Source organism: Cyprinus carpio, chromosome B24 (genome assembly GCF_018340385.1).
Source record: "Cyprinus carpio isolate SPL01 chromosome B24, ASM1834038v1, whole genome shotgun sequence".
Lineage (NCBI taxonomy): Eukaryota > Metazoa > Chordata > Actinopteri > Cypriniformes > Cyprinidae > Cyprinus > Cyprinus carpio.
This window is the reverse complement of record NC_056620.1, coordinates 21270562-21295668: the sequence shown is the minus strand read 5'-3', so window position 1 is coordinate 21295668 and position 25107 is coordinate 21270562. Positions and strand designations below refer to the sequence as shown.

Here is a 25107-nt window from a genome sequence, read left to right as displayed (position 1 = left end):
TGTTTCAAAATAGTTGTGTTCTATGTGAATATCTTGTAAAATATAATTTATTCATGTGATCAAAGCAGAATTTTCAGCATCATTACTCCAGTCTTCAGTGTCACATGATCTTCAGAAATCATTCTAATATGCTGATTTGCTGCTCGAGAAACATTTCTGATTATTATCAATGTTGAGGGAACAGATGTGCTGCTATATATTAATATATGTGTTGTGACACAATATGTGTGATACATTTGATAGACTTCTTTGATGAACAGAAAGTTCAAAAGAACAGCATTTGTTTGAAATAGAATCTTTTGAAACATTGTAAATGTCTTTTCTGTCACTTTTGATCAATGTAAACCATCCTTCTTTTAAAAACCATCCTTTCTTTTAAAAACGAGTACTGTGTCCAAACTTTTGAACAGTTATATGTATTACAATGTATCTTAAGTTTCTATTGATGGCTGTATTTTAACAGGTGAATGGAATCAATGTAGTGAAGGTGGGTCACAGGCAGGTGGTGAACATGATTCGCCAGGGCGGGAACAGTCTGATGGTGAAGGTCGTCATGGTAGCACGAAATCCTGAGATGGAGGAAATGCCTAAGAAGAAAGGTCAGCGAGCGTTTTTACTGTGGATTTGTCTGTGGGAGTATGAATGAATGGCATTACAGGCAGTTTTTGATTTGATTTAACAGAGCTCTCTCTCCCTTTAGTTCCCCAGCAGAGCAAACGACTGACCCCTCCGGCTATAGCTCTGCGCTCCAAATCCATGACTTCAGAACTGGAGGAGATGGGTACAGTCTTACAAACACATAATATACACATAATACGCACCTAATGTAAAACTCTGATATTGTGCATTCAGTTGTCATTTTGACATAATTTGCTTGTTTGTCTTTTTTTTCTTTTTGTCACACAGTGGAAAAAGGTGTGTCATATATTATTTATATATATTTTTTTTATATAATAATGTAAATTATAATAATAATAGTATAATTATGTATATTATTTTAGAATGAATCTGACTAAAACTATCCAGGGCTGCGTTTTCCAAAAGCTTCGTAAGCCTAAGAACTTCGTAAAAACAATCATACGACTGATCTTAATATTACGGTCTGTTTCCCAAAAGCATCGTAACTTAAGTAGCACTGGAAAATCATTGTAGATCTACGATTGCTCTGGATTAATTGTAAAGCCCTAAGTGCATCGTAAGAAGACTGATTTTGGCGGTCACCTGCAGTACAATCGTAAGATTGCACCTTTAACTTTATTCAGTATATAATATAGGCTAAAGATTTGATTGAACTTTATTGTACACTTTATTACAAATCTCCAATGACTCGCTGACGTGCACGATATATATATATATATATATATATATATATATATATAGTATATATATATATCTAATATATATATATATATATATATACATACATAAAGCATATTTACATATTATTATGTAAATTATAATAATATATAAATATAAATATAATAATAATATATATAATATTAATATATATATAATATAATATAATATAATATAATATAATATAATATAATATAATATAATATAATAAATATCCGAGTTGTCTGGAACGCAGCATTAGGTTAACATTTCAATAAATGAGCATGTTCTAATTATGAGCCATTTCTAATAGGTAACATTTCAGCACTTGACAAACAGATATCGATTCCTAAGTAAGCACTTAAAACACAGCTACGTGCAATTGCTTAAGTGTATTTTTGGGAAACGCACGTGAAACAATGATGAACAATCGTAAAATGATTTTTAGAAAACGCTCTTAAGCTCTAAGATCAATCGTTATCGGGAAACCCGGCCCAGGATAAATTATATATATATACTGTATATGTGTGTGTGTTTATTTATTAAATTTATTGGCATTTTATGGGAATTGAGCACATTTGTTGGATGTTTTAGTTTCTAATATAATACAGTTCCTTTTTCTTTCTGTCTTTTTTTCTTTTTTTTTTTTTTACAGTATTTGTATTTCACAACCACAATAAATAAATACTACTATAAAATGTGTTTGTTTTTTGGTCATAAAAAATGTTATATATACAAAAACAAAAATTAAAAAAGAGCCTAAACAGACAAAATGATTTGATCTGATGAAATGATCTTGTTTCTTCTGTTTTAGGAGTGAAATGTATCTTTTGTGACAGGTTTTATGAAATTAACTGTTTAATCCTATAAAAATATTGTGTAGAGTTTAATGCATTCTTTTAGTTGGATAATCTGTCTTCTCATATAAAATGTTACAAGGTTATTAATGTCCTTCATTAGTTTATCAGTCAGCATCAGTCTAGATTTTAAATAATAAGCATCTGTATGTGGTTTACACGTATTAGTTATGAAATGTGTTTCTTGTCAACGACGGTGAAAACATGTTCTAATGTTTTTATTTGGCTGTCAGTTTTTGTCTTAATTTTGTTACCATGACAACTGAAAGTAGACTGCAAACTTGTGAAAAATCCTTGCTGGGTATTGACAGTGTTGATTCTGTGCAAGGGAATAATTTTAAATAATGATTAAAAAAACTAAACTAAATATGAACTATTACATTGTCACCATAGTGTCCAGTTAAACATGCACTTATAAAACCGTTTGCATATTTAATGTTACTCACTTCCTTTTACAGCTGCCTCACCATGGAAAAAGAAACCAGGTGACTTGAATTTTGCATTTATGAGTATGTGAATGTCAGATTTTAAAATGTATACAGGTGATGAAATGAGTATTATGACTGCCTCTAGATAGTATGATTATCAGATGAGAGGCATTTAAGAGCAATTGATGAAATCCTAAATGTTTCTCTGGCATGTGTGTTTGTTCCTTATAAGCTTTTAACAGGATCATTATGGTCAGATACATGTGAAGCTGTCTGTGTATCTGTGTGTTCATTTTTTGCATGTGTTTTTCTCTATGCTCAGATCACACAGAGAGCTCTCAAGCGCCAGAAAAGAAGAAGAGTGTCTATCAAATGGCCCTTAGTAAGAAACCCTTCCTTTGCATTTATTATTTTTCATCTCCTGCTATACATTTGTGTCTATATACACACTTTTGTATCTCACATTTAATGTAAATTATTTATGTGCACATGGTTTCACCTCCAGTCTTAATAAAAAGACTAAAGGCAAAAAATAGGTTTTCATGATTTATTGCATGTTCGTTTTCTCTTATCATTCTCCAGACAAGTTGGACGAGATTCTAGCCGCTGCTCAGCAGACAATTAGCACATCAGACTCTCAGGGTCACAGAGGTCACGGGGGTCAAGAAGGAACGAAAAACAAGGGCTTTAACGCTAATGAGGTAACATCTCTGTTTCATTTTCTCTGTTCTGATTAACATAGCGTTTCAACAGTGTCGAGGAAGCTACTTTTGAAATCAAGTTTAAACTACAGTCAGTATGATGTTTTTTGTCATTTATCATCAGCATAAACTTTAACAAGCATCTTAAAAAAACAACAGCATGAACAGCAGCATGTAGCTAAATATTTCAGCGTAAAAAAATATAAAAAATGCAGCATGGGGACTTGAATCGGTGCAATGTTCAGAACAAAAAAATTCATTTTCACACATGAGAGAGGAGAGCTTGTTTGATTATTGCATCAGCTCGCTCAGCTGTATACTGTAGATGTGTGCACAATAGCATGTGACATCAAAAGCCACTGTTATAAAAAAAAATGTAGCTACAAAAATGCTTGAAAAGAGTTATATACACAGCTTTGAAGAAGCTGTTTTGGTGGAATAAAAGGGTTCTTTGTAATTTGATGCTTCTTATGTCCAATTGCATTTGCTAGCCTGATCTTAGCTGTTGCAAAGTCATGTTAGTAAGGCTTTTCACCTGGTAATAAGTGTGAGAGTGACACCACTTCTGTGCTGCAGGTGCTGAAAAAGTACATTTACAAGCAGTTATTGTGTGGAAATTAGAATTGTAAGATTGTCTGATGTAGAGCTATATATAATGTGCTAAATATTCCATCCCATCAGTCTTTTCCCTTTTTTACAGCAAACTCTTGAACAATCAGGTGTTGGCGTGATGTCATCAGGGTCTGGGTATGGTTATAACCAAGCCCAGTTTTCATCAGGCCATTCAACTCAACGTGCTATGATGATGCGTCAGAAATCCATGGGTGAGTTTAAATGCAACAAGTGTTGAATCCATCTCTTTTCAGTCCAGTCCACTGTAATTCTAGGTGCAGTTTATGTAACTGTGTTCTCCTGTCCAAAGGAGTGACCGAGGGACGAGAGGGTACAGCTCCATCCTCCTACTATGAAGCTGTCTCGTAGTCTTTCTGTGCCTGGACCAGAGGACATCCCCCCCTCCACCCGAAACCTCAGCGCCTGAGCCGCCCCTGTCTGCTGGCGGCCACACAGACAGGAGAGCGGCACCAACACATTTTTATGCTGTCCCTCCTCTGCCTCCATCGCACCACCTGCCTCATAGCCAGACACAGCACAGAGTCCCCAACCGCAGGGTAAGAGCTTGATAGTGCTGGGTCAAATACTTCAAGAAGTGACATTGCTCATATTCTTTCTTGTCTGTTCCTGAACATATACAGACACAATAAAAGTATTAAAGGAATAGTTCACCCAAAAATGAAAATTAAGTCATGATTTACTCACCCTGTGTTGTTCCTTTTTTGGACCACAAAAGAATTTTTTTTTTAAGAATATAATGTCAGTAGATAGCGCTCAGCATCAAACTTTTTAAAAAAAGATACAAAAGTATCACAGAATGGTCCCATGTGAAACGTGCCATATATTCCAAGTATTCGGGGGTTATACAGCACGATAAGGTTTAGTGGAAATCAAACTGAAATTTAACATTATTTAATGAATATCCTGACCTTGACCGTTGATGAGACTCTATTAGCGCAGTAGTTCACTCTGACTTGCCCAGAAGAAAGCACATGTTATGAAAAATCAGGGTTAATAAAAATGTGTTAATAAAAATAAAAATACCCTCAAAATAAATATCTATGTACTTTCTTTACTAAATAGAATGTCTCCAAACTGGAAATCTGTTTGTCATGACAGTCAAAATGACGATTGACAGATGACTGTGATAACTTGTTGCAACAAAGACAACAGATACAGTTACCTCAGAGAAGAAGGTACATGGATTGTATTTAATGACGTGTTTTTTATTTATCTTGATTTTTGACTACTTGTGGGCTTCTCCCAGGTGAGTCGGAGTGAACTGCTTCACTAATAGAGTCTCAAGAAGCACAGATTCATGCACAGAGACTAACGGCCTAGGTCAGGCTATTTATTAAATAATATAGTACATTTCAGTTTGTTTTTTTGCCGTATATTTTTTGAATATACAGCATGCACCATATGGGACCATTCGGTGATATTTTTGCACCGTAGTGTGAAAGCGTCAGGTTGATGGCCTAGTATTATATGGACAAGCACATGGGACATTTTTTAAAAAAAAAATCCCCTTTTGTAGTCCACAAAAAAAGAAGGGCATACAGCACTAGAACAACACAAGGGTGAGTAAATCATGAATGAATTTTCATTTTTGGGTGAACTATCCCTTTAAGACTTTGAAATATTGTGTTTTGACAGGCTGAAACTGATACCAGCAAGATGGGAGGAGCAAAAATGGGCGGCCTGAGGCGGGGGCTATAGCAATGCCACACCTCCCTCTGATGTGGGCCCCAAACAGCCAACCGCACAGCGGAACAAAGCGCCAGCGGTCACCAAGATTGCAGGTCGGCAAGGTGGGAAGGGGCTGTTGGTGAAGCAGCGCAAAGTGGAGGAGACCGGCCGAGAAAAGTTGGAAAAAAGTTCCATTTCGATCCCAACGATTATTGTGAAAGCGCCATCTACCAGCAGCTCTGGGCACAGCAGCCGGGCGAGCAGTGAAGAAACAGAACCGTCTCCTGAGAATAATGAAGAGCAGGAAGAGGCAAAGCCTCAAAACCCAGTAATGGCACCTACGCCCGCTCCACCTCAACCAGCTAGTATCCCCTCAAAGCTGGAAACACTGGGCAAGAGCACAGCACAGCGGGAACGCGAACGTTTCCGTGACTCCCGTCGGAGAAGCACCTCCCTCTATTACTCCTCTGAGGAGGACATGTTGGATGAACAGGAGTCTGCTCAGACTTCATTGGAGGCCAACACCTCCGCTCGATTGCGCTCTTCTAAGTCTATCGATGAGGGATTGATCTCTGGTGATGCCTTAAGCATGCCACCTGCGTTTGGGTTGCCACAGTATGCATCAGCTACACCTCATCAAGCCACTACTTTCATCCACCCATTGACAGGGAAGGTTCTAGACCCAACAAGCCCACTTGGACTGGCACTGGCGGCTCGTGAGCGAGCGCTGAAAGACGACCGGAGAACGCGTAGAGAGGAACGCCACTTCGGTCGGCAGCTGTCTAGCACTGGAGCGTTTCCTTCTGCCGTCTCCTCTCCAAACCAAAAACCTGTTCCTCCCTTCTACATCTACCAATCACACACCTCTCTATACCTTAGTGGTGCCTCTCCAACAACAAGTGGGCCAGTCCCACAAAGTCGCCCCCAGTCCCCTCGGATGCTTCGATTAAGTGGTGGTGGGACAGGGAGCTTGGAATGGAGTGAACAGAATATTGTTGATCGAGAGGAAAGAGGGGCACCAAAGGTGCGGTTTACAGATAATCAAGCCAGTCAGTACCAGTCTCACCTTCAGGACAGAGACAACAGAGTCAATCAGTACCAAACTTACATGCGGGACAGAGAAAGGGAAGGGCACAAGAGGATACCGCCCAAGCCTCCTCCCCGCAGGCCTTCCTTTATAGGCAAGGAGAATGAACTCGGCACGGCTGACAAAAATCCCACTGGTAATTCCCAGGATGATAGAGGAGGACAGAAAATGGGAGAGACTGGGATGGAAAAGGAGAAGGATGCAAAGAGAGGGCAAAATCTAGGGGTTGGAGAGGGTGGCGATGTGATGGTGCTTCCACCTCCTGCTCCATCTATGGATGTGGATGACGAGTTTGTGTTTGCAGAGCCCCTACCTCCCCCTATACAGTTTGCAAACGGAATAGAAATAGACACCCATGGAACAACAGAATATAATCAACAACAACAACAACAGGAGGAGCAGTCAGGATCTCAGCCACCCAAGGAGCAACAGTCTCTGCAAATGCTGTCCAAACCCCTGCAAGACGCCATGTCCCTACCAGACAACACACAAGCTGACTCACAGCAGACACCCATCCATCCTTCTGCTGTGGTGCATCCATTTCTTTTCCCACCATCTCCTCTAATCCCCCCTCCACAGCTGTGTCCCAAAATACCTCCTGCAAACCCGCCCCAGTCGCAACCCTCTAGCTATTCCCAGCACCCAAACACCAGCCAACCCCAACCTTTACCCTCGCCACAAGCGGGAGACTCTGCCACTTCTAGTCTTACATCTTATGACAGTGAGGTGGCCAATCTGACCCAGTCAGCTCTCTCCCCGTCCCTTCCTTCTCCTCAAATATTCCCTTCATCGAGTTCCCCCTTCTGCCCCAACCACCTCATCTGACCCTATGTCGTTGCATCGGCCTCTCCCACTTTTCTACCCACAGCAAGGCCATGCTAAAATTTCTATGTCATATTCCACTGTGGCTTCAACTGCGGCTATAATGACTGTCACCACAACAATGCCTTCGGAAAATACATCAGTTATCGCAGTTGACCGACTTCCTCCGGGAATTAAGGGCCGTGATTGGTCGGAGGCTGTGGTTGATTCTGGGATTGAGGAACTGGATAGTCATAGCAGCAGTGATCACCACATGGAAAACTTTGGAGAAAGAATAGAACAAGAAGGAGGCAGAGAGAAGGAGAGGGGAGGAAGACGAGGAGAAAGCATGGAGAGTGGGATAGTAGGGGATGGATTCAAAGGAGACCGAAGAGTGTCCCTGGATTCGTCTCTTTCTCACCCTGATAAATTTGCTCAAAAAACACACAAACCGCACATGCATAAATCCAAACCTCCAAACCCGCCACTTGCAAAACGCACACTCAGAATATGTCAAAATATCACACTCACACAGAAAATGGACGAACTGGACCTCCTCTACAGCGGCAGGCTAGCACCGCTCCCAACATGTACAGGTCAAGGGAAGAGGAAGAGCAGGAACAGGGAAGAGGAGGTGATGCTGCAGTGAAGATGCCGGCATTTATGGATCGTCGTCTGAACTCTCCTCTCTCCAATGTTAAGGCCAGCATTATAAATGAACTCAGCAGTAAACTACAACAGCTTGGTGGCTGGCAGGGTCAGGCACCACCATCAAATCATAGGTGAGACGTCTTGTGAAATCAAAAAGACACTCATGTTCTTACTGAAGAAAAAGTTTGTGAACCCTTTAAGAATTAAATAGATTTCTGCATTCTTTATGTGGTCTAATGTACAGTTATATTTTAACTATATATCTTTTTCCTCCAACTGTATCTCAAATGGAGTCTGGGAGTCTGACAGCAGCCAGTGCTCCACATAGAGATCTGATCTCACCATCATCCAGTCTGTCTGGAATGAAATGAAGAAACAGAACAAACTGAGACAGACTAAATCCAGTAAAACTGCGGAAATGTCTCCAAGATGTTTCAAGAAACCTACCTGTAAAACTATTTTCAAGTGTACCTAGTACAAAGCTGTTAAACGAAAAAAGGATGGTCAAACCAAATGGAATATTTGATTAGTTTAGCAGAAGTTTATTGATGAATAATCTATTTATGACATTATTTTTGAAAGCATCCTCACTTCACAGCATTTAAAAAAAATCACAGTACAGTAGCTTTGCAGGAAAGTTTCTTGAAACATCTTGGAGACGTTGTTCTCCACAATTCTTCTGGATTTAGTCTGTCTCAGTTTGTTCTGTTTTTTCATGTCATTCCAGACAGACTGGATGATGATCAGATCAGATTTCTGTGTGAAGCACTGGCTGTTGTCAGACAGAAATCTCACTGGATGATTACAATTAATGGCAAAAGGAATGTTTGGAAATTTAAACTGATATTTCCTACTGACACACTACAGCAAAAGATAAAAATAAATGGTTTAAATCCATTTTTTGTTGGTAAAACAAAAGTCGCCTGAGACTTTTGCATAGTAGTGTGTGTATATACAGTACATGCATGGTACCTCAAATCATAGCAACCCAACAAGCTTAAACCTCTTAATATTCTTCAGCAACCACATAGCAATCCCTGGCAAACACCCACAACACCTCAGCATTGTTGTGGCAAATGTTTTCACTGGCAAACACCTCTCTTCTAGTTTTTTTGCCATTTTTTCTGATTTAAATGGGCAGTACTGTTAGTTTTCTGCTTTACACACTTTCATTTACTCTTCACAGGTTTCCAAGTGATTCCTCCAGCTGTGTGCCTCTCCTCCCTGTTTCTGTGCCGTCTCTCCAGCGCTCCTTCTCTCCAAACCTTCCCCTTAACTCTTTAACATCTAACTGCCCCTCTGTGGCTCTGAACCCTAACCCCGTACCTTCGTCTCCTCTTCCTGTAGCGTCTCTAACCCCAGCTTTAACTCCAACCCCAGCGCCACCTCCTCTCAAAGACTGGACACCATCTAATTCTCCGATTTCTTTTCCTCATGGGATTTTGTCCCCTCCGTCGCTGCCCCATGCCCCCCTCTCTCCTCTTTCCCTGGCTCATGCACCCCTCTCTCCTCCATCGTTACCTCATCCACCCATTTCCCCCTATATCTCTCTCTCACACACCTCTGTCTCCTTCCTCTGTCTCTTATCCGCCACTTTCTCCATCCTATTCCCCCTATCCCTTGTCTCCAAAGCATCGCTCTAAGTATCGTGGTAAAGCTTCTGAGTTTCAGTTCTCCGGACCAGAGCTACGCCGTTCCGAATCTCATTCGTACACCCATCGTCGTCGAGCTCCCAGTCCCCTCATCTCCGGCTCGGACCACCCACATCATGGACCTCCGCGTCCATCCTCACTCCCTCTCTTTCCATCTGCGCCACTCTATGGCTCTCCATACGAAATACAGCCTCCATTAACCCCCCCGTTGGGAGTCGCCCATCAATATTCAGAGCATTTTTTCCCGCAAACTTCTCCTCTCTTTCCGCTCCCCCATCACCTGTGGCTCCTCCTAACCCCGTGCTGGTCTCCAGCTCTCTCTCTCCTACCAACTCCCTGTCTGGAGGCTCCTCCCCATCTTGTATGGGTTACCCGCCCTTAACTCCTCCTCCTCCCAATCAGCCTTTTGTATCTAAGCCCCTGTCCTACTGGAGCAAATATGATGTTGCTGATTGGCTGACTTACCTGAATCTGGCAGAGCAAACCCGGGAGCGTTTCCTCGTCAATGAGATTGATGGCTCTCACTTGCCGTCTCTGACAAAAGAGGACTTCCTGGATCTGGGCGTGAGTCGGGTCGGACATCGCATGAACATTGAGCGCGCGCTTAAGAGACTTACAGACAGGTGAGATAGAAAGATAAGAAAAGGTAGATTTAGATGAACAAGCAAAAGAACATCAGAAAGCAGTGTTTGTGTTGGGGGGGGGGGGGTATTGTTTTTTAAAAACCAAAAAGAAGCCCTTTATATTAGTTTTCCTAAAAATGGTCCACCATTTCATAAAAATTTAGCTCTGCATGGATAATTCTGCCTGCAGCTTTACTCAACAATAAATAAACATTCTGCCCTTGATGTTTTGTATGCTTTAGATGATGTTTATTAAAAGAAGTTAAGTAAGGAAGATTTCATTTGATCACAAAACCAATTTCCTCTCTAGACTGCGACCTTCATGTTTACAGATTTTATTTTGCACTGCCAGTAAGAGATTTGGACATATCTATTCATTCCTTATTATTAACCTTTTCCACAATTTAGAGTTATAGTAAAGTATTAAAACTAAGAAATAATTCAAATCCAAACCAATTTCATGACACTACTGAAGGTTTTAATGTCTCCTTGTTTTTATGTGCACTAAAAACTAAAGTTTAATTTTAGAAATGTAAACGTATGCAAAAGCCTTTAGATTAAAAAGTCATGAGTGATCAAGTGGACCAAACCTTTGACTAGCAGTGTATATTATATCATAATTTTTATATTCCATTTAAAACCACAAAAATAATTTGAATCAGTTGAATTACAGCTCATTTCTTTCATTAAACCTGCCATTTATTTGAATTTGCAAAACTGACACGTGCCCTATAATTACGTACTGCACACTTATGTAACTTTAATTGCTTTTTGAATGCCAAATTCTTCATCATATTCTGTAGTATATCCAGCACTTTGGTTTCTTACCTCATGCTCTGCCTCCTTTCTTTTTCTTTCCCCCCTTCCATGTTTTCTAGGCTCTCCTCTGCTTTCTCTGTCTCCACTGTTTCTTCTGAAGGGCAGAACGAACGCATGAGAGATGAGGCGACTCAGAGCTAGAGGAGAGAATTAGAGAGAACCAGTTAGAGGATAGAAAGAAAGAAAGATTGGGGTTAGAAAAAAAGCACTTGGGATGAAAGGGACTTCCACTGAAGGACAGAGGTGGGGATGATTGCAATGGATAAGCGCTATGAAGTACTCAAAAAACTCTCGCAGAGTGAAAGCTAAAGTCTTCATGAGCAAATGTTTGTCATCCCTGCTGAAGCCAGATGGCCAAACATCTTCAGCCAGTCAGAGACAGAAAGAAAGTACTACTTTCATTGTTTTTTTTTTTTGTTTTGTTTTTTGGGATGATGAGATCACGAGGTGTAATGAACTTTAGTAATATGATATTATTATATTAATACAAATGAGGCTACTGTGCATATTTTAGCATCATGACGTGCAGGCTTTGATTCATCTGATAATATGATGATTAAAGTTAACATGAAACCAGAACAACCCTGTTTACTTTTAAAACACACATTTTAGTGTGCGTTATTCCAAAGAAAACAAAAAATGCTTATCAAATGTAATTTTCCTTAATTTACATTTTTAACCGCCAGTCATATAGACACTTTCCACCATTCAATCGATTTGCAATATTCCTGCCATACATTTTTACCATTGAATGTCTTTTAGATATGTTGGATTATGAAAGTAAAATGGGTTGAAGACTGTTTCGTGTTGACTTTAAACAGTAAAAAAGTCATCGTAATGCCAATAATAACCATATAAGGATTATGTAAGCATTTTAATGCGGTAAACAGAATCAGTCTTCCAAAGATCAGAACACAATGAAAGGACCCATCGTTTATATTGCTTAAGTGCGCTCTTGTTAACCTACACAAATACATACATGCACACAAACATGGACAGTGTGTGTGTGTGTGTTTTGTTATGGCGGTGGTGGTTGTTTTATAGGAGTAAAGCATAACTCCATTTCATTTGAAAATATATTTAAAGAAATAGGAACAAAGGAAATATATAAATATATATATATATGTATGTGTGAGTGTGTGTATGGAAATGTATGCAGAATTAAAGTATATATATATATATATATATATATATATATATATATATATATATATATATATATATATATATAAATATCAGATATTTCTATTGTTCTGTACAATAATTGATGAATATGATGATACATAAGCTCTGCTTAAGAGGTTTGAATAAATTATTCTCTTGTTGAATTTATTCCCATCTCTTTTTGACCATAATTGACAGAAATTATACAGGGTAAGTTCACCCAAAAATGGCTTCTCAGTCCATCCGAGAGTTTGTTTCTTTATTTGCACAAAGAAATGTAGCATTGCATCACTTGCTCATCAATGGATCCTCTGCAGTGAATGGGTGCTGTCCGAATGAGAGTCCAAACATCTGATAAAACCATCACAATAATCCACACCACTCCAGTCCATCAGTTAACAACCTGAGAAGCCAAAAGCTGCATGTCTGTAAGAAACAAATCCTTGTGATCCTTTTACGGATGTTTTAACTTCAAACCGTTGCTACTGGCTTAAATATCTATTATAGTCTATAATCCATAATAACGCTTCCCCCAGTGGAAAAGTCCATCTTCTGTTGTCTCTCACATCAAAATCCACCCACATATTTGTTTAGAATTATTTTGGACAGTTTTCCCTTGTAAATGGTGCTTGATCAGTGCATATTTCTCTCCGGATTCAGATGAGACCACTTTTCTCTGTAGTAAACATGTCTTGATGGATTGTTTCTTACAAACACGCTTTTGGCTTCTCGGGATGTTAACTGATGGACTTGCATAATGTGAATAACTTGTGGATAATAGTGATGGTTTTATCAGCTGTTTGGACTCTCATTCTGACGACACCCATTCACTGCAGAGGATCCACTGGTGAGCAAGTGATGCAATGCTACATTTCTCCAAATCTGATGAAGAAACAAACTCATCTACATCTTGGATAGCCCGAGGATGAGCACATTTTCAGCAAATCTTCATTTTTGGGTGAACTATTCCTTACATTTCCACAGTCCACGACTGATGCAGTAGACATCACATGACACTGGTGACTGTCCTGTTGCTGTTGCCGAGGTGATGAACTCTGATAATAAACAATCATCAACATTCATGTTACTATACTAAGTTCAGTGACTTTAAACACCTCATGCTTAGATTATAGAAATTGCATTATATTAATAGTATTAATAGTGTTTGATTTTGAACTTATGAACCTGCTCTGTGAACATACTGATACATACTAATTGCTTCACATGTTGCCATTTTTTCGCTCTGAGTTGTGACTGGTTGAGAGCTGAAATAACTCTCACATTCTACAACACACTTAAATTTCACACCTGACAACTCATTTACACTCAGATGAGAGAGAATGTCTGTATGTCTCTCTCTCTCTCTGTGTGTGTGTGTGTGTGTGTGTGTGTGTGTGTGTGTGTGATCTTGTCTCAAAAACAGTGTGTGTGAGAGAGAGAGGGAGAGAAGGAAAACACACTTGCATGTACATATGCAGCTTTGCAACAGCTGACTGACTGCACACACACCGGAGCAAAGTCAGACAGAAATGGGAGAGAAGTGAAGGAGGGCAGAACAAGCCAAAGAACGGAAGAAAAAAGCCTTGGAGTGACAGGTCAGTTTGGCTTTTCTTCTGCTATTCAGTTTGACTTAAGTTCCTGAGTAGTTGACAAAAAAGGTTAGACTTTATTTTAAGGTGTCCCTGTTACAGTGTAATTCTACATTTAAGTACTGGGTAATAATAATTAACTACATGTACTTACTGTACTTTATAGTTAGAGTTAGGATTAGGGTTTGGCTTAGGGTAACTTGCATGTAAAATGAAGTGTAACCCATGTTTCTTTTTTTTTTTTCAAGCAATTTGTTCATATTTGAGATTGTGGCTGTAAATGTTATATGTAATGTTCTGCCAAAAAAACCAACAAACGAACAAACAAACAAACAAACAAACAAACAAAAAAAACTCCAGACTGATGTTTAAACACTTGTGTACGAGTATACATATGAGTTTGCATTTGAAAACATGATATGCATCATGGTCAGATATTAACCAGGACTTTTTGATGTGTGTGTGTGTGTGTGTGTGTTTATGTGTGTATGTGTGTGTGTGTGTGTGTGTGTGTGTGTGTGTGTGTGTGTGTGTGTGTGTGTGTGTGTGTGTGTGTGTGTGTGTGTGTGTGTGTGTGTGTGTGTGTGTGTGTAAATTTGGGGGCAAAAATTAAGGCTCTCTAAAATTTCGAAATATTTTGTTCTTATGGGACTTGGTTTAGTAGTTTTTAAATGATTTAAATAATTCACTATCAAAAAAATTAATTAATTAATTAAAAGATACATCTTTGTACCCTATTTACCCATAAATGGTACCTATTAGGACCTTTAAGATACATATTAATACTTTTTACCTTTTGTACATTACAGTGCAACCCCAGCTACAGTACCTTTTTTTCTGAGAGTGTTTCTTTGTATAAGAACAACATATGCTCTTGAAATCATTTTCAAGGGGCAAATATCGGCCCTCAAAAAAAATGCATATCTAACTCTGTTATGTATTTTGCACAGGCAATGTCTGTTATGAAGTGTGTGTGTAAGACGACCCACCAACTCGTGTTTATTTGGAGTCACTCGGCTGCTGGATGGAATTCTGGGGTGGGGGTGAATTCTATTTCTGATCCCAGATTCCAGTAGCATCACACACACACAGACACACACAGACACACCCTTACAGTATGCTCATAAACACGTGTAAAGGCAGTGACGTTCATTCATGATTTTAGTTAGTTTGTGTGATTTTGCTTACCTCCCTTAAGCATTATCACCATTAGTTTCTAGGTTTCTGTCAGTGTTAATCATGTTAAATTGACAGCACATTTCAGAGATGTTTATCATCAGTTCTGTCTATATCCAGTTGCAGTCTTGCATGCAATGAGTCCCTAAAGTGATTCACACGGACAGTTGCATGCTCTGGATTACGTCCAGAAACTCGCCCAAGACCTTTTTATCAGCTGGACTTTTTAAGCAGTGCGAATACATGCATTTAGGTTTAAGTCATGTTATGTGTAAATTAAGTCTTTAGCCTGTGCTGTATAGCAGTGACTCGCATTCTCTTATCATTTGAAATTACTTCACACATTTACCAGTCCATCATTTTTTTAATTGCAGTGATTTGTGGACCAGTTTGATAACCACTTGCTCTGCAGACTTATTAGCTATTTTTATCAAGCAAGCCTCGGGATTTGTTGCTCTTGTCATTTACTATTTTGCATACTATGTTGCTGAGTTGTTTTTTTTAGACACTAAACCATGCCAGGTGTAATTCCTCACCATTTAATATTTGTTACCCTTGTGAAAAATCAATGTATTTAATTGTATTTAATGTGCACTTGTAGTGTACTTAAAATCTTAAAATAATCTTTTTTTTTAATTATGAAATTTTTATGCATGTAACGCAATGTTAATGAAGTTAAAGGTCACTTAAGTGTACTTAAAGAGAGTATACTTTCATTAACATGCTTTTAAAAATAAAGTTTTACTTTAAAGTACACTTTACATCATTATATTTTAATATTGTGTCATGTTTTAAAGAATTACATTTATTTTAATGCGTTGAATAACATACTGAAGCACAAGTACCTGATTATTGATTATTAATTTCACTGATATTACGTTACTAAATTGCAACTTCATAATTACAATACATATGAACGAATTCATTACATACAAGCTTCAATTACATTAAAATATATTTTCGTTTACCATAAATGACTGTCAGTACATTTGGCAGTACACATCCATATTTCAAACACAATATGTTATGAAATTACATATAAAGATGCACTTATATCCTATTTAAGTGGGTCAAAAAAACACTTAAGTTCAACTAACTGTAATACATTTTCATAATTTGCAAATTACATGCAATTAAGTATTATTTTAATGAGTATGCTAAAGTGTGCTTCATTTGTCACAATGGTGTTTATCTGTGTAGTTTCTTTTTTAAGTAACACAAGTAAAATGTTGGCCGTTGGCATGAGGCCAAATGAGGAAAGCAGCAGTAGAAAGTAGCTTGTCAGGTGGAGTGTTTTTTCTTTTTTAAGAGCATCTGTACCTGTTAGTGCTGTTTGCCAAGTGCAGCATCACTAATACTGTTGCTCTTTAAAACGGCAGAATGTAATTCATCCTGCAGTATATCAAAACCAGAAGATGGAAACATCCGGCTCGGGGAAACGCAAATGTGCAGGAGGCTCAAAAGCTTGTGAAACACTGCAGCCGAGCGGCCGTCTGTTTGCCATGAAGCCTCTTGAAGGATTGTGGGAACAAATGAGCAAACAAAACCAGATGCCCCAGAATAAATGTCACCCGACATATTAAGATGGGTTCATGGGGTAACAGCCGAAAAGTAGGGCAACAGCTGCCCGAGGCTGGTGCAACAAGCAGAAACTGGGCCGGACTGACAACTTTGGACATCTATTGGCATTCTGAGTAGTGCACTGCATTTATAGTCCATGATATGAAGCATGCAGATGCCGCTTCTCTTACAGTACATGTGTTATCATGTTTAACTGTCTCTTTTGCAGCCAGCTGCGACCATGGCAGACCCTCCTACAGGCCCTCCTGAGGATATCAACAAAATCAGCTTCTGGATGGTAAGAAAAACGTTCTTCCAAAGCCCAGTGAGCTGCCTTTCTGTCTGCTCCCTACACTGGCAGCATCTCAGCTGAGACGCAACCTCAAAAGTGACTGATTTGGAACACACTGCTGCAAAAAAAAATAGCGATATAGACTCGATTCACAGGTTTCATAATTCTCTGGATCCAGATAACAAATTAATTACTAATTAATTACAAATTATACAACTACTGTAAGTTTAGGTAACACTTTATTTTAAGGTGTCTTTGTTACACATGTTGCATGTACTTACTATTATAATAACAAGTAATTGCATGCATAATTACATGCAAGTAACCCTAAGCCAAACCGTTTAGTAAGTGCATGTAGTTAATTAATATTACACAGTACTTAAATGCATAATTACACTGAAACAAGGACACCTTAAAATTAAGTGTAACCTAAGTTTATATAGATAATGGAGATGCACAGATACTAGATTTCTGATAACCGATTATTCAGAATAATATCTGCCAATACCGAGACTGATAGTTTAGTTTTCCTAAAGAAAAAAAAATCTCTCCCAACTAATGCTGTAAATTATATAGAAAACAGTCTCATTTGGTACATAATATTAGAGGATGAAATGAACAACACAACTGCAAATAAAGTTTCATAAAAATTGCAAGATGCTTACTAGGCATTGAAAAAGGCAGTTCATATTCAGTAATAGTATTGCTTAAACTTCACTGGCACTGCAAGAGAAAAATACTTGAATTAAACTGAGCTGGATAATAACATTTACTTTGCAAAATTAACACTGTTATTGAACTCAATTAAGTATTGAACTCAATTTAGCTCAAAGACACGACTGTCTTCTGCAGAGCTGATTTAAAACTGAAATTAAATTGATGAATTTTACAATATGAACACTGTTCTTTTTTTCGTTTATTACTGTGAAGCTGCTTTAAAACAATCTGTATTGTACAAAGCACTGTCTGAAAATAAAATCAACTCGACTTGGAACCAAATAAAAATACTATACATAGTTCATAGAAAAATTAAATAAAATTCCCTTCTGTTCTCGTCTCTTAGCCAGGAAATTACATGAGGACAGTACAGAGGACACCAGAGTCGTACCAGGCTTGTAAAGACATCATGGCATGCATGAAGGACCGGGCTCATGTGGAGAGACAGTACGCCCATCAGCTGACCGAATGGAGCAACAAGTGGAAAGCTATCACTGAGACTCGTGAGTGTCAAAAACATATCATCAGCTACATTAAACAACATGGCATTGAGTCAAATGATGGCTTTTTGCATTTGAGTAGCTCCGCCTACAGTTCAATCTCATTGGTCCAAAATCCTGCTCTACATACAGTAGCATTTTCAGAAGCCTGTTTCCACTGAAAAACTCTTTTTATCTCACAATTCTGACTTTATAGCTTGCAATTGCAACTTTATACAAGAAAAAATCACAAAATCAAAATATAAAAACTTAAAATCGAAAAAAAATAAAAAAATAACCTAAATTTTTTAATATTTTTATTCAGTGTTGGAAATGGGTTTCCATAAAGCATCCACTGAAAGTTGCATAATATTTGAGCAAACTTCTTTTATCTTATTTTGGAATTTATGTGAGTATTATCTTTGTATCTTTGTCAAATAATTTGCACAATTATTATAGGTAAAAAGACCAAAATCACTTATCTATTTATCTTTCAGACTAGTGGAAAAAACATCCAAAATACACAAGTCTTGAACATTTTGATTGATTATTTTACTGAGGAGTTTGCACATTTTGATTGATTTTATATATATATATATGGAGTTTGCACATTTTGATTGATTTTGTAAATCATTTTTGTTCCTGAAAGCATGATAGTAAAATATATATATATATAATTTTACTGAGGAGTTTGCACATTTTGATTGATTTTGTAAATCATTTTTGTTCCTGAAAGCATGATAGTAAAAAGAAAGTTTTTTTTCTTTCTAGTTTTTGACAGCATTTTCTGATTTATGTTAAAAAGACAAATGCAATATTTCCTTTCTGTAAAAAATATATGTCATTAAAATGAAACAAGATTTTTGGCTTTTTTCTGGTTTTGTCTAATGTTCAGATTTATGTTCTGAATATTTAATTAGACAATGCCTCACTGCGAGATCATTTGCTTTAATCTGAAGGTTCTGTTATCATCTACCCCTTATTTTTCTCATGTGACTTTTATGCAAAGTTGCTCTTTTACATGCAACTAAAATTTGCTGGCCCTCAAGTTCAATTGCATTTGTGCTCAGTTTAATGTAATTGAATATATTTGTGTTTGTTTCTCTCAGGGCCTCTGTATGGTTCTCTCTTGCGGGCCTGGCAGTGCTTTTTCTCATCCACCGAGCGTCTGTCTGCCCTTCACACATCAGTCTCCCAGTCTCTGGTTTCTGAAGATGGAGAACGCATTCGCTCGTGGCAGAAGGAGACATTCCCGCGGAAAATGTTCTGCGGATTCAGAGAGTCACATGATCTTGCGACGGCTTTCTCACGAGCTCAGAAGCCCTGGGAGAAACGATTAAAGAAGGTGATAGCAAGCCATATGCTGATGGCGCTTTTAATTGCTGGTTAATATTTGTTAATCAGCTGAACTGTTCTCACTGCTGTTGGTTCAAAATCTCACGCAACATATTCAGGCAAGGTAAAACCACTGATCAGTTCTGAGATTTTGCTGTAGCATGTCTTCTCTCAGACTAATCTAAAAGAAAAAGAAAACATCCAAAATACACATTTAAAGGTACAGTGAACAATTTGTGAGAAACGCTGTTGAAAGTGGATCAGACTGAGCACCAAAACACACTTCTAGCCAATCAACATTAAGGGGTGTGTCCACTCATGATGGGGGAGGTGCCTGTTGTATAGCATGTTTGTGAATTTGGGGGCGGAGCTATCAAGATGGGTGTGATCCTTATAGGTTGGAGTGTGTTTGTTTTTGTTTTTTCAAATATCAAGAAATCACTTAATGCACCTTTAAGTTTTTTATTATTATTATTATTACATTATCTGTCTGCATCTGTAGATTTCAATTTACAATGCATATATTTAAAAGATGCTTTCTTAATTTTTTTTCCAGCCAGAAATCTTAAAAGTATCTATAGTTTCACTTGTTACATTTGATTTACATTTGATTTAACATTCTATTTCTAAAAGCATGTGACAAATATTTTTTTTCTGCCTATTGACAGTATTTTCTGATTTAATAATATATTATTAGAATAAAAAATACATTGAAAGCTTCAATGAGAAACGTATATATATATATATATATATATAATATATAATATTAGAATAAAAAATACATTGAAAGCTTCAATGAGAAACGTAGAGAAAGAAGATGAAACGGCATCTCCAGTGCATAACATTCAGTAGCATATCTAAGAGCTGAATGGAATATGAAAAGCATTAATGAGTCTAATAATAAATCTCTGTGTCTCCATTAGCTGGAAAAGGCTCGTGCGGCATATCATAAGTCATGTCAGAAAGAGCAGAGCGCTCAGGAAAAAGAGAGTCAAGCCAAACACAACGCCAAGTTGAGCGAGAGCAAACTGTCCAAGATCCAGCAGGCCAGAGAGAAAGCCACACAGGAGCGCAGCAAGGTCAGTCAGCGATCGGACGCCACAAACATATACCACTTACTGCTGTGAATTACTGAATGTGCGTGTTTTTGCAGGCACGTGATCGTTATGAGAAGGTTCTAGAGGATGTCACTGGCTTCGCACCGCGATACATGGAGGAAATGGAGTCTGTATTCGACCAATCACAGGAGGAGGAGAGGAAGAGGATCAGCTTCCTGAAGCAGGCCTTCCTGTCCATTCACAGACACCTCGACATTACCAACAATGAGAGGTTTAAAACACAAACAAGCATATTATTTTAGCTGCCTTATAAAGGTCACACGGACCAGTAAATCGATGACACTTTATCTGACGTTAAAACATTCAGCACATTTCAAAGGAAAACAAACAAAGTATTTGTTAGCGTTGTTGGTTTCAGCTATTTCAGTTGCAGTAGATGATTTGTGTACAGGGTTATAGTTAATAGTTAAAACTGCAACCAAAAAAAAAAAAAGAATTAAATAAATGTTATTTTATTATTTTATTAATTAGTCAATTATAAATAAACTTCTGCCATTGAATTTCTTTCTTTTTCTTATTTATTATTATTTTTAAGTTTAACTTGAAGTACTAAAAAACCTAAAACTAATAAATAACAATGAATAAAAAACATTAAAAAACAAGTACTAAATTTACATTTTAATTGAAAAAATAAAATATAATAATAAAATTGTTTTATCTAATTCAAAATATTACTAAAAACTAATAATATCAATGATAATGAAATTACACAGGATACTTTTTTTTTTTTTTTGTAGACAAAACATTTTAGACCTGAGAATCAAATTATTTATATTTGACATTTCAAAATATTCAAAATATACCAAAACAAGTAATATTTCAGTGATAATAAATTAAAACATTCATGATCACTGGTTAAGTGTCTTTTTTGTTGTTGTTGTTGTTTTGTAGTCAAAATATCTTAGAGCTGAGAATCTAATTATTTATATTTGACATTTCAGTTGTATAAATTGGTGTTTTCCATAAACGCTGCAGGATATATTTGACAGACAGAATTTTCCAAATGCATAAGTTAATAATATAAAACACTGATTGTCTCACATAGTGCATCAAGCAGGACTTCATCCACAGCCTTTTCCATTTTAGTCTCCTTTATAAAGGCAAACAGCGACATGCAAAGATGCAAGTTTGTTGGAAAAACAACTTAAGGAAACCAAGTTTGTAGTATTATAGTACTGAAAAGTTCCATCATCTGCAGTGATGTTTCCTGTCATGTGTTTTATGTGTATTGTGTGTGTTTCAGTATTAAAACAGTGTACAGTGAACTGCATCACACACTCATGTCCATCAGTGAGCCCGATGATCTCCGCTGGTGGAAGAACAACCATGGGCCGGGCATGCCGACAGACTGGCCTAAACTAGAGGTGTGTGTCATCACATGCATTCAGATATTATCAGCAGAACTATCCTTATTATCCGTCCTGATTTATTTTTGTGCCATGAACAGTTGTAATTTAGTGTTGCATGACTCTCTGAGCTTTAAATGAATTACACATTTTAAAATGTATATATATTAAATATATTTTCTTACTGCTATTTATTGCCTTTGCATTTTAATCTTGTAATCTGGTCTCTCTCTCTCTGTGTGTGTGTGTGTGTGTGTGCGTGCGTGCGTGTGTGTGTGTGTGTGTTTGGCAGGAATGGAACCCGCCGATTAAAAAGCAAAAACCAGGAAAGAAACCAAAAGTACACAGAGGAACTGAGGAGAAAGCGTAAGACCATCAAACATACACAAATATGTAGTAGTGTCTATATGTGTATATTCAACCCCACAATTTTCAACTATGAAGACTAAGAGACACCTACTGTATAGGAAGCATTTGTATTTTGAAATTAACTTTTTAACTTTAAGTGTTTTTTTGAACTCCATTTATTTGGCTTCCATAACGTGTCTTCTTCCAGACTAGTGGAAAGAAAACATCCAATATATATAAATATAAAAAACAAGTGTTGATTTTATTAGACTTTTTCTATTTGCACTTATAGATTCCAATTAAAATACATACTGTATATTTAAATGCCTTTTCATAAAAGGTGTCAGAAATCTCAACTTCAACAAATGTTAGTTTTATTCCTCTTTTTATTCTGAGTTTTGTTCATTCCTGGTTTATATAAAATGTTATTATCATTTAATTATTTCTGGCTGTTGAGAGTAATTTCCAAGTTATAGAGTGATAAAAACAAATTTCCTGAATCCCTCTGTAAAACAAAACAAAATAAAGCAAAGCAAAAAAAAAATAAATAAATAAATAATAATAATAATAAAAATAATAATTTTAAACCTGGCTTAATCCCATGTTCAGATTCTTGTTCTGAAAATGCATGTAAGTTTGTGCATATTTAATTAGATAATGCCTGTTGTCCATATTTAAACATTACATTTCAGAAAACTTGTAATACCATTTAATTGTCTTAATGTATGTGATTAATCAACTGGCAAAGTGTACACATTAGTTAAAATGTCTGTCCTATTCACCTGTAATGTTCTGCCTTTGAACTGAGAAATTTTGCACACAAAGTGCTCTATTAAAATGTCAAAGGTAGTATTAATTAAATCAAGTTAATTAGAAAAGAATTAGAATGAATCAGATTAAGAACTGAAATGTGTAAGTATTGAGCGGCGAGTCTCTTTGGGTTTGGTCTCGGCTGAGCTGATTGAGGCTGGATGAGGACTGACTGTGCTACAGTCACAGAGGTGAAGTGTGTCATTTGACAAAATGTGTCTATGGCGTTCAGTCATGTAGACCTTCATTTCCACTCTGACGAATGACCTGGAGGTGATTTCATCTGGACTAGTCAGTTTGATCAGCCTTGAAGAGATGTTTTTGCACAAAATGCATTAAAAATGCAAAATTTGTTTCTGTCATGATGTCGGGATGGCTGCACTGAATTAAACATGAGGTCATGTGATAACAATGTAGTGTACTACTGTTTAAAATGCTTGTTGCATAATGAATACATATTTTAAAAATAGTAGGCAATATTCAGTGCATGTTGGCACAGTATGCAGTCTGTGAATATTGCATTTTTTTTTTTTATATTTTAATTTCTCTTTGATATTTAACAAAACACTTTACAATAAGCTCTCATTGGTTATGGTAATAAAGTTGTTACAGTGTGTATTAATCTTTGTTAACATTATATCAAAATGTAGTCCATGTTATCTCAGGTCCATTAAAAAATATTAACATATACAACTTTGTATAATATTAATATTAAGATTTACCCACCCCTAATTTTCATGCAAATAAATAAATAAATAAAATAAGTTAAGTAACTAAGTAAATAAATACAAAAATAAAAAGGAAAAGCAGTGTGTATATATATACACATACATATTTTTATTGTTTATTTTATAAAAATTTTTTTATTATAAAATACAATTATTATAATCATTTTTATTGTTTATTGTGTGTGTGTGTATATATATATATAGCACATAATAAAATGATTAAAACAAACTAAAATTATAATGGAAAAAAAGAGCATTCAAAATATTAATAAATACTAATATTATATAAATAATACTAAAATACAGCCTGTTTTTGGATGCAAGATTTGTCTCTCATGTTCTGGCGCAGGGTCATGATCGGAGGAGTGCGTGTTCGAGCGCTGTACAACTACACCGGAGAGGAGACTGATGAACTCTCGTTCAAAGCAGGTGATCATGGAGCTTCTGCTGTTAAACTGTATCTGTGTGCAGAGCTGTGGAGGTAACAGATGCAGTCTGTCTCACAGGGGAAGAGTTCCTCAAGGTGGAGGAAGAGGACGATCAGGGCTGGTGCTGGGGCGTGAAGGAGGGCGGAGTCGAGGGATTTTATCCTGCCAATTACGTGCTGCCTGTCAAATGATGTCATGAATCTGAGGCACAACAAATTCAAATCTATGGAAAACATACAGTGGCCATCAAAAAAAAAAATGAAATAAATGTGAATGTCATCGCATTAGAAATCGCTAAGAGCTAACTTTTTCACGTTTCTTTGACTTTTTTCAACAATATCTGTTGTTTTATCATTTAAAACCAGAATTTTTTTTTCTTTTTCTTAAAAAGTGTGTTCGAGTTTCATTTAAGTGACACTTAGTTTGATATTTCATCTAATGCAATGACATTCAGCTGTTTAAAGTGTCCAAATTCTTTCGGTCCACCATATCTTTAGTAAAAACAGCTACAACTGGTGTTTCTACCGACCAAAATGAAAATAAAACATTAACGCTCTTTCACAAATCAAAGACTTACCTCTTCATTTAATAGTAGGCCTATGGGATGTCATTCATTTTAAATAACACATTTTTTTTCCTCCTATGCTTTTGGAAAACTTCCAAGAAAGCCAGTGACTAGCAAATGATTCAAGCAGAGTCAAGAAATGCATCCTTTGTAATTTATATATTGCTTAATGAGGGGTTGTAGGAAAACCAGTAGGA

General features: G+C 36.9%; 2 protein-coding genes across 2 annotated transcripts in view; both read left to right on the top strand.

Annotated features, from left to right (window-relative positions):
* Window positions 1-11554, top strand: part of LOC109088575 (SH3 and multiple ankyrin repeat domains protein 1-like) — a 54171-nt gene extending 42617 nt beyond the window's left edge. Inside the window, 14 exon segments of the mRNA XM_042752224.1 lie at window positions 464-599; window positions 701-781; window positions 907-915; window positions 2651-2677; window positions 2943-3002; window positions 3203-3321; window positions 4022-4145; window positions 4244-4264; window positions 5640-7502; window positions 7675-7866; window positions 8046-8292; window positions 9529-10078; window positions 10081-10436; window positions 11315-11554. Coding sequence (XP_042608158.1) covers window positions 464-599; window positions 701-781; window positions 907-915; window positions 2651-2677; window positions 2943-3002; window positions 3203-3321; window positions 4022-4145; window positions 4244-4264; window positions 5640-7502; window positions 7675-7866; window positions 8046-8292; window positions 9529-10078; window positions 10081-10436; window positions 11315-11396 — 3867 coding nt within the window. The 3' untranslated portion in view covers window positions 11397-11554.
* A 2299-nt stretch (window positions 11555-13853) lies between these two features.
* Window positions 13854-24910, top strand: LOC109088577 (protein kinase C and casein kinase substrate in neurons protein 3-like). Its single transcript, XM_042752313.1, has 10 exons — window positions 13854-14014; window positions 16974-17042; window positions 18100-18256; window positions 19342-19577; window positions 20491-20646; window positions 20721-20896; window positions 21929-22049; window positions 22324-22397; window positions 24267-24346; window positions 24424-24910. The coding sequence occupies exons 2-10, from the start codon at window positions 16986-16988 to the stop codon at window positions 24534-24536; spliced, it is 1170 nt and encodes a 389-aa protein (XP_042608247.1). The 5' UTR covers window positions 13854-14014; window positions 16974-16985; the 3' UTR covers window positions 24537-24910.
* Window positions 24911-25107: the final 197 nt, after the last annotated feature.

Bases quoted from the DNA above. Each gene is read 5' to 3' on its own strand.
- LOC109088577 (XM_042752313.1), top strand. From the start codon at position 16,986: ATGGCAGACCCTCCTACAGGCCCTCCTGAGGATATCAACAAAATCAGC. The intron at 19,578-20,490 runs GTGATAGCAAGC...TGTCTCCATTAG, and splicing joins GGGAGAAACGATTAAAGAAG to CTGGAAAAGGCTCGTGCGGC. The intron at 22,050-22,323 runs GTGTGTGTCATC...TGTGTTTGGCAG, and splicing joins CAGACTGGCCTAAACTAGAG to GAATGGAACCCGCCGATTAA.